This window comes from Pyrus communis, chromosome 8 (assembly GCF_963583255.1).
Source record: "Pyrus communis chromosome 8, drPyrComm1.1, whole genome shotgun sequence".
NCBI classification, from domain to species: Eukaryota; Viridiplantae; Streptophyta; class Magnoliopsida; order Rosales; family Rosaceae; genus Pyrus; species Pyrus communis.
Window position 1 is genome coordinate 26,413,212 of NC_084810.1, and position 16,702 is coordinate 26,429,913.

General features: G+C 34.9%; 1 protein-coding gene across 1 annotated transcript; it reads left to right on the forward strand.

Annotated features, from left to right (window-relative positions):
• Nucleotides 1-12,497: 12,497 nt before the first annotated feature.
• Nucleotides 12,498-15,396, forward strand: LOC137743426 (receptor-like protein 2). The gene is made up of 2 exons (XM_068483313.1): nucleotides 12,498-14,743; nucleotides 14,810-15,396. The coding sequence occupies exons 1-2, from the start codon at nucleotides 12,594-12,596 to the stop codon at nucleotides 15,033-15,035; spliced, it is 2,376 nt and encodes a 791-aa protein (XP_068339414.1). The 5' UTR covers nucleotides 12,498-12,593; the 3' UTR covers nucleotides 15,036-15,396.
• The last annotated feature ends 1,306 nt before the right edge of the window (nucleotides 15,397-16,702 follow it).

Genomic DNA, 16,702 nt, shown 5'->3' on the forward strand with positions numbered 1-16,702 from the left:
AAGAAGGTAGAGTTCTAGAATCTATACTTTGTGTTCATTTTTTCTTTTTTCGATTTGTTTACAATTCCTAAGTCTTGTTCTTCTTCTTAAAAGGAAAGCCCAAGGCCAAGTCCAAGCCCCAAATCAAAAGGATGAAGTTAAAAGCAGCAAACCGGATAGTGAAACCGAGAGTACAAATCGGTCAGAATATGCAAACAACAGTAACTCTTTCATGGTCCCTGACAACTTCCAAACCACTGTTCCAGTTAATGCTCGCTGCCCAGAAGATGAAAAATTTAAACCAGAAATTCTCTAGTGCAAAATATCTATTTAAGAGGAGGATGTTCATTCCCTAATTGGATTGTAAGCTGAATAGCTCTTTTATTTATTTTCTCTCTTTGTTTAGACCAAAATTATGGACGAGACTATCAATCATCAGGTGAAATCACGATGGAAGTTTGATAACATAACATATTAGATGATTTTACACGTGAATAAAGCCCAAGAGTATGATGTCGTGAAAATCTCCTCGATTTTCATAAACTTGCGCAATCAGTTTGGTTAAGAAGAAAACTGAAACTAACAGAAGGGTCCTGATTGAATTTGATACTACACATCAAAATCTGTGTATATGCCGAATTATTGAGAAGGGTTTGTATTTTTTCCGAAAGTAAAACAAAAAAAATAGCGTAAGTTGGGCTTTCACTTACTTCTTCTAGTTTGCACGGGTTGAAAGTCGGAAATCGTTGAACGAATCCCAACACAAGCAGAAGCCGAAAATCAGAGAGCTCCAACTTTCGCAAGAGGAGGCGGTTCAGGAAATGTGTTACAGTGGCACCTAAGTTCCTAACCCTGCAAATTGGTCATTGTTGGAAACATGAACACAATCTGGGAATCTGAAAAAAAGGGCAAAAGAAAACGGTTCAGGAATTTCATCAAACAGTTTATCTGCAATCTCTTTTCAGAAAGTTTACAATTGCAATCATCTTGTGAGCGTAAGATAGCATATTAAGGAAGAGACATGTAAATGCAGCTTCGTCGTCTACAAACACATGCATGCAACGTAACAGTTTTTTGCTGCTGAAATTTTTGGCAAACAAATGTCTGGGTCTACAGTTTGATGGTGTCTCGAGGTTTTGTCAGGGCCTTTATTTTTTTTTATTTTTTTATTTTTTTTTTTTTTGAATGAGGGTCTGATGCAATATGAAGCGTTTTATGTTCACCTTTTTAGCCTGAGAGACTCTGGCTCCATTTTTCTTTTTATAAAAATAGAGACTAGTTCGGGTCCTATTTCACATCAAATTTCAGCTATTAAAACTATTTATTTTTCAACTTGCGTTTCATCATCTTTAAAAAAAAAATTATTATGCAGGATGGAAATATTTGAGACATGTAATTGAGTTTAAAAAAAATTAACGAACACTATATTCTAAAAATTATTAAAATTTTACCACGACAATCAAATGGATAAATAGTTTCTAATTAAATTATTCTTTTTGAATAAAGCATCTTACCCAACTAAAAAGAAAACAAAATTCTCCATTGGTTTCCCTTGCTCATGACTTAATTAAACCATTGAGAATCAACATAGATAAGCGGCCATTCTTTGTGTTAGTTGTTATATCATTGAAATTTCAAAGTCAAAAAACAAAAAGAAAAAAAGAAAAAAAAAAGAGAAATGCTAAGGAATTCTTTCCGTCACCTTGTAGTTTAATGTTAATATATGTGTCATCATTATAAAACATTGTGCAAAAAAATATGAAGTGACATATAGTCAATGAAAATGTCTACTTTTGAGAGAGTCCCTTGGTATTTCTCAAGAAAAAAATGCATAGTAGTGTAACAAGTCATGCATGGTACGTATACGCCATTCTATATTAAATAATTATTGCGCGTAACTGTGCCATTTTTTTTTATATACAAATGGCATTTAGAGAGGAAAAATCGAGCACATAATCTTGACTTATAAGTCCCTTTCACGTAACACTTATGCTTTTTTTAACCATATAATTAATCGTTTGTTAGTTCATAACGCTTTCTACTCGAAGCATTTTTATCAAACAACCACTTTTTACAACAAAAGTGTCTTTAACTTTTCCAAAAGAACGAACCCAAAGTCAATGTAAACCTTCTAACACTTTCTCCTTGAAGCACTTTTATCAAACAACCATTTTTTACGACAAAAGTGTTTTTAGCTTTTCCGAAAGCACGAACCCAAAGTCAATTTAAACCATGTAATCAGGCCGGCCCTGAGAATTTGGGGACTCTAAGTGAGTCTTCGAAGTGGGGTCCTAAAATTCTCTGATCTCCGGTTCTTTATATATTGATTTGTATAATTAAGAATTCGCTTAATGCATAAAAGGTTCTATTTTCACATCAAATATCATTAAAAATTAATATCAAAGAAAATAAATATACAAATATTACTTAAACATTACATGGTTCACGTTTTTAGACACAAATATACTAAATGTTTATAATCAAGAGTCTAAGATTGAGAGTGAAGAACAATAAAACTTGATGATTAAGAGAGTAAATAACAATAAAACTGGATTGATGAGTATAATAAATTCAACGCCAATTGTTTCTCTTGTGTTTTTTTTTCTTCTAAAATCAACATCACACTAACGAATTGAATATTAAAATAATCCATTGAATAAAAAGTTATTGAAAAGAAAAATAGAAATTCAAAGTTTTGATTACCTTAAAGTACAATCTTTAAGACCATATGATAGTTGGTTTAAACATTCAATAGAAATGGAGAGAATGGGAAGTTGGTTTAAACATTCGATGGAAATGGAGAGACTGAGAAGATGAAAGAAAAAAAATTGCAAAGAGACTTGAGTTTTTTAATTTTATATGCATTTGGACAAATGGATTGACAGTAAATTTGAAAAATAAGAAAAATTTAGTGACTGCAAGGCACGTTCGTGTTTCGACCTCAACCACCCCAAAGAAAAATGAAGCCAACATTTCCACTACACTAACAAATGAATTATGATATTTCTTACATTTTATTTATTTATATGTTAATTACAGGATATAAAATATTTTTGGGGCCCTTCCGAAATGGGGCCCCTAGGCGGGCGCCTACTTGAGCTACTCTCAGGGCCAGCCCTGGATGTAATACGTTCTTAAACTTCTTATTTTTAACTATATAATTATTCATCTGTTAGTTCGTAACACTTTCTACTCAAAGCACTTTTATCAAACAATCATATTTTATGGAGGCAATTACTAAAAAGTCAATCCTGGTACTATTCACTTTACCCTTTATTTTGTCCTTATCATTAAAACTTAAAGTTTTCAAACCCTTTTCATTAGTTTTCCTTAAAAAAAAAAAAAGCCAAATTTTGAAGGAAATTGACAATCGCACACTATTTAGCTATTTCCTTATACCGGGTTGAAAGCCACAACAAAGTTTTTATCGAGGCCTAGTATGCATACTATCCTCAGGATGTACGTGTTCTTTGTTTGCTTAATGAATATCGTACTTTTGTTTCAAAAAATAATAATAATAATTATGGTCGTGAATTCTGTTTGGTTTATTCAATCTAATAGCTAGAAATAGCCATTTAGTAATGCGGTTTAGTGGTATCAATATTGTGATTCAAATTCGCCTTTGGCAAGAATCGAATCTAAAACGTTTCACTTACAAATGAAGAGAAATACCATCAAAATCGTAGTACTAAGTAACAATTCACCTCCCATTTTGAAAACTCAAAAAATTAACTGTCAATTTTCATTTTTTGAAAACTAAAAATAGTTACCAAATATATATTAAGTTTCATTTTTTAATAAAAGTGAAAACTAAAAGAAATTATCATTGAGTGACTCTTATTTACGTTATGCACGAATTTCCTTAACTTGGTTGCATCTAAAAACCTGTCTAGTGATTACAAGCATTTGTGGGACTCATTGTCAAAGTATGTAAAGCCTTCTTTTTTACCCCAAAAAAAAAAGTTATGTAAACCTTCTATTGTGAACTGTTTTCACTCACTACTACTGATTTTTCAGTCTATATATTGTGCACATGTCACATCCTGGTCCGAACCCCCATCACATCCCGGGTTCGACTCCACCGTAGCACAATATTGTCCGATTTGGGCCCCTATCACACCCTCACGGTTTTGTTTCTAAGAACTCACACGAGAACTTCCCAGTGGGTCACCCATCCTAGGAATGCTCTCGCCTAAACTCGCTTAACTTCAGAGTTCCGATGGAACTCCGAAGTCAGCGAGTTCCCAAAAGGCCTCGTGCTAGGTAGAGATGAGAATATACATATAAGGCTTATAGGATCCACTTCCCTGTGCAATGTGGGATGTTACAGTCCCCCACCCTTAGGAGGCTAGACATTCGGCCAGGGATTGGTTCTGATACCAAATTGTCACATCCCGGCCCGGGTCCCCATCACATCTCGGGCTCGATTCCACCATAGCACAATATTGTCCGCTTTGAGCCCCTACCACACCCTCACAGTTTTGTTTCTGGGAACTCACACGAGAACTTCCCAGTGGATCACTCGTCCTGGGAATGCTCTCACCCAAAGTCGCTTAACTTTAGAGTTCCGATGGAACTCCGAAGCCAGTGAGTTCCCAAAGGCCTTGTGCTAGGTAGAGATGAGAATATACATATAAGGCTTACATGATCCACTCCCTTGAACGATGTGGGATGTTACAGTAAATGAAAGCAAAGACTTCAAATTTCAAATATTGTGGACAAATATCTAAACCCACCTACCTTTTTAAACCTACTTTTTTTTCAATGAAAACAATAGCGATACGAAAGGACGTGTGAATTAATATGAATTGAAAATCAGGGCTCACTGTGTCTTAGTGCAAGATTTCAAAACCGTAGTTGAAGCATGTCTCGCCGGTGTGGCTTTTATGCTACGCATTATTCAATGGTATGAGAGCTTTAATTGTTATATTTGATTTTTGCAACTATTTACATTTTTATTTTCAACCTCAACCAACCATGTCTCACATCAAAAACCTAGAAAACCTCGGTTCATTAGTAGTGGCTCACTAGATTGTATCTTCCTTAATTAGGACAATAAATTTGTTAAAACGCTAAAGTTTCAAGTTAACCCAACTTTATATTGGTTTGCACATGTGGTCAATGTTAATGTTCGATTAGTAATGAGCTAATAAACTGTCTCTAAAACCTCAATTGAAGCATGCCCTGCATCAAAAAGTTAAAAACCTCGGGTAGGGCCCTAGATTGTCTTTACCAGAATTGAAACAATGAATTTAAAATGTTGAAGTTGCGGGTTGGCCCGACTATTGGTTTGTACATATTATCAGTATTTTGTTTGATCAGTAGTAAGCTGATGAACCGTATCTCAAACTTTTATAACCCTAAAGCCCTGTCTCTAAAGTCAACAAAGTCGGAAACAATAATCCAAAAACCTTGTATGGACCCTCTTGTGCGTCTGATGCTTTGAAATCTATGTACATTTTCTACACTTAATTTTCTAGTATGTAATGGATCTTAGCGACGACAACTTCTTTGGCAGCATTCCTGACCAGATTCCAGCCTCACCAACTTGGAGAGACGATTCAGACCTCTCCGGAAATCATCTATCCGACATTATCATAGCGTCGCTATAGGAGTCTTCGTTTCTAGGCCTCAATGCACTGCCGTTGAGGGCAACCCGAGATTTCGTGGGTCCCGCTTTTGAATTAGTGCAAGTAATAATACAACTAAGAACGTGGAAGGTGTATGCCAAAATTATCAATGTTAAAACTGAATTTCACATTAAGTAAGTTAGGTTATTGTCAATTAATTTTATAGTAAGATCTCAACTTTCTTCATTGAATTTAATCGGTCTTTGTACCTTAAAGTATACGTAATTTATAGTTATTTCACATCACAATATTCCGTTTTCCGAAAAAAATCAAAAAACAAAAATAAACAATTGTGGGACAACTCAAGTGGTAGGGTGTGGAAACAGTTCGAATCTCGCTCTTCCCTTCACCTGAAAATGTAAATAAACATGAAATTTGATGAATTTTCGCTCGCTGATTTATGCAGAAACAAACAGAGACAGCCTCAAAGAAAAGCAGAGTCGTCCTTTCTAATTTTGGTGTTTCCTTTAAATCTAAGAAAGCTACAGTCCAACCAAAGACTAAGAGATTAAAGAATCTTTCATCGACTTTGAAGTCGTCGCCTTATCGCCCATAATTTACAGTTATTGAATGCGATTGTTGTAACCACTTTCCGTTATGTAATTTATTTGCATTTTATTTTGTTATAAGTTCTTTGTAACCGCTTTTCGTTATGTAATTTATTTGTAATTTATATAGTCATTAGTACAGGATGGTGATGGGAAAAAACTCGTGTATAAATCTTGTACTCATGTACATTTGACTATTAAGGGAAAAACCCCTTCTACATTAACTATATAATTATTCATCTATTACTTCATAACTCTCTATTTTAGTCATCATTATTTAGTCATCAGTATATGATTAAAATATCGTCGTTACTAAAAAAAATTAATAGAAAACTTCATTTTAATCCTTTGCAAAGATGCCTTTTAGATTAAAACCATGAGTAAGATCAAAATCTAATTTTAGTCCCTTGATACATTAATAACCTCATTTATTAATCATTTATTAATTTTTTAATTTTTTCTCTTTTTCTTCTTAATTTTTAATGTATTAATTTTATTTCATTTTCATTTTCATTTCATTTATCATAATATATTTTATTGTAAACATTTAGATAAACTAATTTTTGTTATACAATATATTTTGATGTACTTTGTCTTCTTCACTTAGGTACATTAAATTCATTACAATACATTCCGGTTCATATATTTAGGTACATACATTTCGGTACAAGATTTGGACAATGGAAATCCAATTCCATGGTTTCATTTCTCTTTCGCACCTGGGCTCACCACAGGATTTTTCGGAGCTTATGGCTCTTTCATGTTTAAGATCCGCAGATTTACGCAGCTCCAATTCCTAGACAATGTACAAAATCTCTAATTCAGTACTTCTTTAGGGCGAAGAAACTCAACAACCTGTGGTATAGCTCCTTCCTATCCATGGGAGATTTTTCAGAGTTTTTGTATCTTTTCCAATAATCGTATTGTGATTTATTTACGTGACATGCATCGGAGAAAGTTGAGATTTTATCGTAAATTGACAATATTTGTAATAGTTTAAATACTTATAAGCACATGTAAAGTTTATTCTTTTTTCAATGTGGGATTCATACTCTCAGCCTCTTCCATATGTAGTGAATTATCAAGTCTAGCACTTGAATAACACAAATCATGTGACATCCCACATCACCCAGGGGGTGATCCTTAAATGTATATTCTCATCCTTACCTAGCACGAGGCCTTTTGGGAGCTCACTGGCTTCGGGTTCCGTAGGAACTCCGAAGTTAAGCGAGAAGGGGGCTAGAGCAATCCCATGATGGGTGACCCACTGGGAAGTTGCTCGTGAGTTCCCAAAAACAAAACCGTGAGGGCGTGGTCGGGGCCCAAAGCGGACAATATCGTGCTACGGTGGTGGAGCGGGCCCGAGAAGCGGTTCTGCCCCGGGCTGGGATGTGATCATCCCCTGGGCAATGTGGGATGTCACAATCCACCCCCCTCAGGGGCCCGACGTCATCGTCGGCACACCATGGCCAGGGTTAGGCTCTGATATCATCCCCTGGGTGATGTGGGATGTCACAATCCACCCCGCTCAGGGGCCCGACGTCCTCCTCGGCACACCACGGCCAGGGTTAGGCTATGATACCAAATTGTCACATCCCGGCTCCGGGCTGAACCGATTCCCGGGCCTGCTTGTCACATCCCGGCTCGGGGCTGAACCACTTCCCGAGCCCGCTCCACCACCGTAGCACAATATTGTCCGCTTTGGGCCCCATCACGCCCTCACGGTTTTGTTTTTGGGAACTCAGGAGTAACTTCCCAGTGGGTCACCCATCATGGGATTGCTCTAACCCCCTTCTCGCTTAACTTCGGAGTTCCTACGGAACCCGAAGCCAGTGAGCTCCCAAAAGGCCTCGTGCTAGGTAGGGATGAGAATATACATTTAAGGATCACCCCCTGGGCGATGTGGGATGTCACAAATCAGGTGACGGGAAGTACATGTAGCTGTTGGGCTTCACACGAGAGACAACTTGTCCGAATGCTATGAAAAAAGTTGAAGTTTCACTATAAAACCAACTGGTAATATAATGAGTAGTCTAATTACTGATACACACATACAATATCCCTTCTTTTCTCGATGTGAGATTCATACTCTCAACATGCATTCCAAAAATGCAGAAGACCTCGATCAAGATTCAAGACTTTAATAAACCTTTGAATTCAACCTCGATTAAGATTCTAAGATCATCATATAAAAGAATCAATATGTGTTAGACCTGGCATTCGTGTCGTGTTTCTCGTGTTCGTGTCGTTTTCATGTCATACCCGATAGCTTAACGGGTCGTGTCGTGTAATACCCGTTAAAGTAAACTGGTAATATGACCCGACCCGAAATCAACCCGTTAATATTTTCAGGTAATATGACCCGACCGTTACCCGTTAAGAAAAATATATTTTAAATCAATAAAAATGAAAATGAAAAACATAATTTGACCCAAAAAAATGTAAAACATAATACTAAATCAGTATATGCATACTAAATTTCGGAGTTGACCCCTTAATGAAAGTTGTAAAGCTTTTTATTACGAGTGATTACATTTTTCACACTTCTACAATAATTATTATTAATTTTATTAATTTTTCACTAAAATAAATAACATTGTTCATGAGATTTGGAGGGTTTTAAAAATCTAAACGACCATGTAACCTTGCCAATGGAACTCAAAGCTTACATGTTATTCCTTTTACAAAATCCTCAATTTTCATAGATCATCATGACATAAGATTTTATGGTATATATCCACTTCTGTAAATATTTTAAATTGACGATCAAATTAGTTCATTGTATTCATATAGGATCAAGGAGTGTAGCTGTAAAAAATCATCAAAATCAGAGTTAAAATAACCGTTAAATCGTGATTTTTCGTTTATAACCGTCGAAACATTTTGTTTCGTTACTTGATCTCTGAATGTTTGTTTTTTGCAATTTCTGGCGTATGCGATCTCGAAGCATATATAAACACGTTTGATGGTTGGATCATTGAAATTAGTTTCATATGATGCGTATCCTATCAAAACGATACATTAACTAACACTTAGAGTTTATTTATATTTTCATTAAGTATAACATAAGATTTTGTGGTATCCACTAATGTAAATATTTTAAATTGAAGATCGAATTCATTCATTGTATTCATATAGGGTCAAAGAGTGTAGCTATAAAAAATCATCAAAATCGGAGTTAAAATAACCGTTAAATCGTGATTTTTCATTTATAACCGTCGAAAAGTTTTGTCTCATTATTTGATCTCTGAATGTTTGTTTTTTGCAATTTTTGGCGTATGCGATCTCGAAGCATATATAAATAAGTTTGACGGTTGGATCGTTGAAATTAGTTTTGTAGGATGCGTATCCCATCAAAACGATAAATTCACTAACATTTAAGAGTTTATTTATACTTTCATCAAGTATAACATAAGATTTTGTGGTATCCACTAGTGTAAATATTTCAAATTGAAGATCGAATTCATTCCTTGTATTCATATAGGGTCAAGGAGTGTAGCTGTAAAAAATCATCAAAATCGGAGTTAAAATAATCGTTAAATCGTGATTTTTCGTTTATAACCGTCGAAAAGTTTTGTCTCATTACTTGATCTGTGAATGTTTGTTTTTTTCAATTTTTGGTGTATGCGATCTTGAAGCATATATAAACAAGTTTAACGGTTGGATCGTTGACATTAGTTTCGTAGGAAGCGTATCCCATCAAAACGATAGATTCACTAACACTTGAGAGTTTATTTATATTTTCATTAAGTATAACATAAGATTTTGTGGTATCCACTAGTGTAAATATTTTAAATTGAAGATCGAATTGATTCATTGTATTCATACAGGGTCAAGGAGTGTAGCTGTAAAAAATCATCAAAATTAGAGTTAAAATAACCGTTAAATCATGATTTTTCGTTTATAACCGTTGAAAAGTTTTATCTCGTTACTTGATCTCTAAATGTTTTTTTTTTTTTGCAATTTTTGGCGTATGCGATCTCGAAGCATATATAAACAAGTTTGACGGTTAGATCATTGAAATTAGTTTCGTAGGATGCGTATCCCATCAAAACGATAGATTCACTAACACTTAAGAGTTTATTTATACTTTCATTAAGTATAACATAAGATTTTGTGGTGTCCACTAGTATAAATATTTTAAATTGAAGATCGAATTCATTCATTGTATTCATACAGGGTCAAGGAGTGTAGCTGTAAAAAATAATCAAAATCGGAGTTAAAATAACCGTTAAATCGTGATTTTTCGTTTATAACCGTCAAAATTTTTTGTCTCGTTACTTGATCTCTGAATGTTTGTTTTTTGCAATTTTTGGTGTATGCGATATCGAAGCATATATAAACAAGTTGACGGTTGGATCGTTGAAATTAGTTTTGTAAGATGCGTATCCCATCAAAATGATAAATTCACTAACACTTGAGAGTTTATTTATACTTTTATCAAGTATAACATAAGATTTTGTGGTATCCACCAATGTAAATATTTTAAATTGAAGATCGAATTCATTCATTATACTCATATAGGGTCAAAGAGTATAGCAGTAAAAAATCATCAAAATCAGAGTTAAAACAACCGTTAAATCGTGATTTTTCGTTTATAACCGTTGAAAAGTTTTGTCTTATTTCTTGATCTCTGAATATTTTTTTTTTGCAAATTTTGGCGTATGCGATCTCGAAGCATATATAAACAAGTTTGACGGTTGGATCATTGAAATTTGTTTCATAGGATGTGTATCCCATCAAAACGATACATTAACTAACACTTAGAGTTTCTTTGGGTTAAATATTAGACGGGAAATGGATGGATATAGGCTGCAAAATTTCCCAAACATTTGGCGGGAAATGGATGAATTCTTGAAATATTAGGCGGGAAATTAATTATTATAATTTTTTTATGTGTTTGGTATTTTTATATTACTTGATATTTTTATTTTTAATGTGTTTTATGATTTTTAATCTCAATCTTTGCCTATAATATACTATAAAAATAAATAAATAAATAAAACTTAAAATTTAAAGTTTATATAGAATAATAATTAATAAACAATATATACATATTCATTATATCTATTGCATTTTATAGTAAGTTTTTTTTAGTAGTTTAAAAAATTAAAATCATCAAAATAACATTTTTCTTATCGTGTCGAAACATGTTACCCGCGTGTCACTCTCGTGTAAACCTGTTATTAACGGGTTATTATCGTGTGACCTGATAATGACCCGATTAGTTATCGTGTTGACCTGAAACCCGTTATTTTTGTGTCGTTTATGTGTCGTGTTAACGGATCGTGTAAGAAATTGCCAGGTCTAATATGTGTGACTCTAATCCTGAAGATAATGCCTCAATATTCTTGCTGGGAAACTTTCTTCTAGCTAATTATTGTGGCTTGGCTTTTAAAGTCAAGAAAAAGACTTACATATTGTGAAACAAATCAACATGGTAGGCCATCTAAGTTCTAGTACTATTGCATTTAACCGTAATTGCTTTTTGTTTAAGTAAATAAATTCATTGAAAAATCAAAAGTGCACAATTACAAATGCTGAATGAAATAGTTGTTAGATATGATTTTACAACGAATTCTAATATGAATCGACTAATCCAGTTGAAAAGGTTGTTGTCATCTGATAGTTAAATTTTCTAAGTTCTCTTCTTAATTTGGAAAACTTTTTTCTTACTTGTCTAATAATTATTTCAATTTTCAAAAAAGTTAAATAAACAAAGCAAGTTGAAGGAAATTGACAATCGCATACAAATTTAGCTATTTACATATTCCTGTTTAATTATAGTCATGGATTCTATTTGGTTTATTCAATATAATAGCTAGAAATAGCCACTTAGTACTACAATCTAATAGTATAAATATTGTGATTCAAATTAGCCTTTGGTGAGAATCGAACCTAAAACGTTTTACTTATAAGTGAAGAGAAATACTACTAAACCGTAGTACTAAGTGACAATTCACCTCCCATTTTGAAAACTCAAAAAAATTTGCTGTCAATTTTCCTTTCTAGAAAACTAAAAACAGTTACCAAATACATATTAAGTTTCATTTTTAATAAAAATGAAAACTAAAACTGAAAACGAAATTAACAGAGACAGCCGCAAAGAAAACCTGAAATTTTATTAACAAAAATCTCGCTCTTCTCTTAACCTAAAACAAAAACCTTAAATTTTAATCAACATGAAATTCGATGAATTTTGATTTATGCTGAAACAAACAGAGCGAGCCGCAAAGAAAAGCAGAGTCGTCCTTTCTAATTGTTTTGTTTCCTTTAAATCAACGAAAGCTACAGTCAAACCAAAGACTAAAAGATTAAAGAATCTTTCAACGACTTTGAAGCCATGCGGAAAATGTATATATACTCTGCAAATTCAGACATATATGCATACCTATCTCCGCGTGTAGAAGAAACCTGTGAGTAATCTGAACCTGAGATGGATCATCCATTCTCTCATGGCTTCCTTCTCATCCTCTTGTTTTCTTCCATTTTATTCACAATACATGCATGTGATCTAACCGAACGCAGCGCCCTCAAGTCCTTCGCGAGCGCTCTGTCTTCCCCGGCATTGAACTGGACTGCTTCAGTTGATTGTTGCCAGTGGGAAGGCATCACATGTAATCAGAATGGTTGGATCATCCAATTGCGGTTGCCATCCAAGGGCCTCACAGGAGGCACTTTTTCTTCATCACTTGGAAACCTTAAGCTTCTTTCACACCTCAATCTCTCCCACAATCTGCTTTCCGGCTCTCTTGAAGCCGGGATGTTCTCGTCCTTGAGTAGCCTTGAGATTCTTGATTTGAGCTATAACTTTTTCTCCGGAGAAATACCATTGTCTTTATCATCAAGTTACATCCAAATAGTTGATTTTTCGAGCAATCAATTCAACGGAACAATTCCATCTTCATTCCTCCAGCATGCCTGGAATTTGAGCAGTTTGAATGTCAGCAATAATCATTTTACAGGCCAAATACCTTCCTCTATCTGTCTTCGTTCCTCCTCTCTTAGAGTCTTGGATTTCTCCCACAACAATTTCAGTGGCCCAATTCCTCCCGGACTTGGAAACTGTTCCGAGTTGGAGGTCTTCCGTGCTGGGGACAATACTCTCTCAGGGTCCCTTCCTGCTGATATCTACAATGCTCAGGCACTTCAAGAAATTTCATTATCTACCAATGGGCTTGTCGGACCCATCAGTGAGAATGTTGGGAAGCTCTCCAAATTAAAGCTCATGCACTTTCAATACAACAATCTCGAAGGTCATCTGCCCCCATCTTTGATGAATTGCACAAACCTTGTTGAAATAAATCTGGGATTCAACTTTTTTAGTGGGAATATCTCTGTGCTCGATTTCTCTAAGCTTACTCAACTTAGTAAACTAGATTGTATAAGTAATAATCTCACTGGCACATGGCCAATAAGCCTCTACTCATGCAAGTCCCTCAAAGCCCTTCGACTGTCTTCAAATAATTTCCAGGGCCAAATCCAACCTGAGATTCTTCAATTGAAAAACTTGACCTTCCTCTCGCTTGCTAGTAACGGACTCACCAATGTCACGGGGGCAATGAAGATACTGACGGGTTTCAAAAGTCTCAAGGTGCTCCTTCTTTCAAAAAATTTTATAGGTGAAGAAATGCCAGATGGGGATATAACTGTCGATTCCGGGTTACAAAATCTCTGTGTTTTCAGTTTATTGAGGTGTGATATGACAGGGCACATACCTGCATGGATTTCAAAGCTCGGGAAACTGGAAGTCCTGGATTTGTCTTTTAACAGACTCACTGGCACAATACCTGGTTGGCTGGGGACTCTTCCGCATCTTTTCTTTTTGTTGTTGCATAACAACTTGATTTCTGGTGAATTTCCAAAGGAGCTTTGCAGACTACAAGCATTAGTATCGCAAAAGGCTGCGAATGACACAGGCAATTGTTCTCTTGAGTTGCCGGCCTACTTTCAACGCGGTAATAATGCAACTATGCTGTCTTCACAGTACAAGTATCTGTCCAACATGCCAAGAGTAATCTCCCTCAGGAACAACAGTTTAAGCGGCAGCATACCCTTTGAGATTGGCCAATTGCAATTTCTTCAACAACTGGATCTAAGCATCAACAACCTCTCCGGCAACATTCCAGACCAAATAGCCAACCTCCCAAAGTTGGAGAGATTAGAACTCAACAGTAACCGTCTGTCAGGCGAAATCCCATCATCACTATCAAATCTCCGTTTCTTGTCTATATTTACTGTTGCATACAATAATCTTGAAGGACCAATACCAGCCGGCACTCAGCTCCAAGGCTTCAGTGTCTCTGCATTCGAAGGGAATCCGAAACTGTGCGGTGCCCCACTTTCAAACCAGTGCTTTCCAAGTAATAGCAATGACGCAGATGAGAATGAGAACAACCAGGATTTGGACGATGATGAGGAGCAAAGTCTATGGTTTGGGTTATCCGTTGCGCTTGGTTTCTTTGTAGGGTTATTGGGATTCTGTTGCCCTTTGCTTCTCAAGAGGACGTGGAGATATGCATATTTCCAACTCCTTGACAATATTCAATTCATGCTCTGTCTGAAGTGGAGAAGGCTTCGAAGAAGGTAGTGTTCATTTTTTCTTTTTTCGATTTGTTTACAATTCCTAATTCTTGTTTTTCTTCTTAACAGGAAAGCCCAAGGCCAAGTCCAAGTCCAAGTCCAAGTCCCAAATCAAAAGGACGAAGTTAAAAGTAGCAAACCGGATGGTGAAACCGTTAGTACAAATCGGTCAGAATATGCAAACAACAGTAACTCTTTCATGGTCCCTGACAACTTCCAAACCACCTCTCTCTTCAATGTTCCAGTTAAAGCTCACTGCCCAGAAGATGAAGAAATATTAATGTGTACGGATTGAACCAAAAATTCTCTAGTGCAAAATATCTATGTAAGAGGAGGATGTTCATTCCCTAATCGGATTGTAAGTTGAATAGCTCTTTTATTTATTTTCTCTCTTTGTTTAGACCAAAATTATGGACTAAACTATCAATCATCAGCTGAAATCACGATGAAAGTTTGATAACATAACATATTAGACAATTTTACACGTGAATAAAGCCTAAGAGTACATCATATATGTTTAACAAAAAAAAGGTATGTCAGATAACGAATCAAACTATTCGTGAAAATCTCCTCGATTTTCATAAACTTGAGCAATCAGTTTGGTTAAGAAGAAAACTGAAACTAACAGAAGGGTCCTGATTGAATTTGATACTACACATCAAAATCTGTGTATATGCAGAATCATTGAGAAGGGTTTGTATTTTTTCCGAAAGTAAAACAAAAAAACTAGCGTAATACGTTCTTAGCACTTCTTATTTTTAGCTTTTCCGAAAGCACGAACCCAAAGTCAATTTAAACCATGTATTACGTTCTTATACTTCTTATTTTTAACTATATAATTATTCATCTGTTAGTTCATTACACTTTCTACTCGAAGCACTTTTATCAAACAATCATATTTTATGGCAAAAGTGTTTTTAGCTTTTTGTTGCGAAAATTAGACAATCAAAATTAATCCCATTATGTCTTGGATTTTAGTGCTCGCAAATATACGAATCATATGATAGTATAGCATATAAGCACGGATATCGTTCCACAAAGATCGAATTGATTCTAAAATTCTTACTAACTAAATTGAAACTAATATAATGAAGAAGCTTTTAACGGAAAAGCTTAACGGAGAAGATATGATATTTGAATTAAACTGAAATAAAACAAAGCTTGAAAATAAAATGCATAGAAATAATTGAAAACATAAGAAAATAAGACCTAGAGCATCCAAACTCACCATAATCAATTCTACTTAATTCCGTTAATATGTTATGCTAATGATGATCAATTTTCCCTAAATTATCCAACTGTCATGGCATCTGGTTGCATCAAAAGTATCTTAACATGTTAACCCTCTATGAAATCTAGATGAATTTAAACAAGTAAGAACTCATTAAACCCTATGAAAAGTGCTTGAAAATCACATAAACCCTAATTGCATGGCATATATGTGTTTATGGTATCAATTGCAAGAAGCTAAACCCAAGTTAAGTATGACATCTACTCTAACTTGCATCAAAACAACTTAACTAAAACTTAGATGGTGATCAAAACAACTCTAACTTGCATTAAAATTGAAAGACCATTTCTCCTGTTGGATTAAAGTTGAGGGATCATTGCTAGAATTTTTCTCATTTTGTTTACCATATTTGCCCCTTGATTTGGCCTCATGTGCGTGGCACATGATTCACTTTGACAGGAGTTCTAACGGAATTGAAGAAAATGATCATATCAGCACGTTTTAAGGAGTTAAGGGATCAATGGTCATTGATTTTTAGTTCAGGGGCCGTTACTCTAATTGGATTAAAGTTGAGGGACATTTGCTACAATTTCCTCAAATAAAAATCAAGTGCATTACGAATAGCAAAAGATATTCAATATGAAATAAAAACGTGATAAAACAATGCCAAAAGGCAATTAAGTATTCATGATCAGACTACATCGAAGCCCTATAAAAGATATAAAAAATCT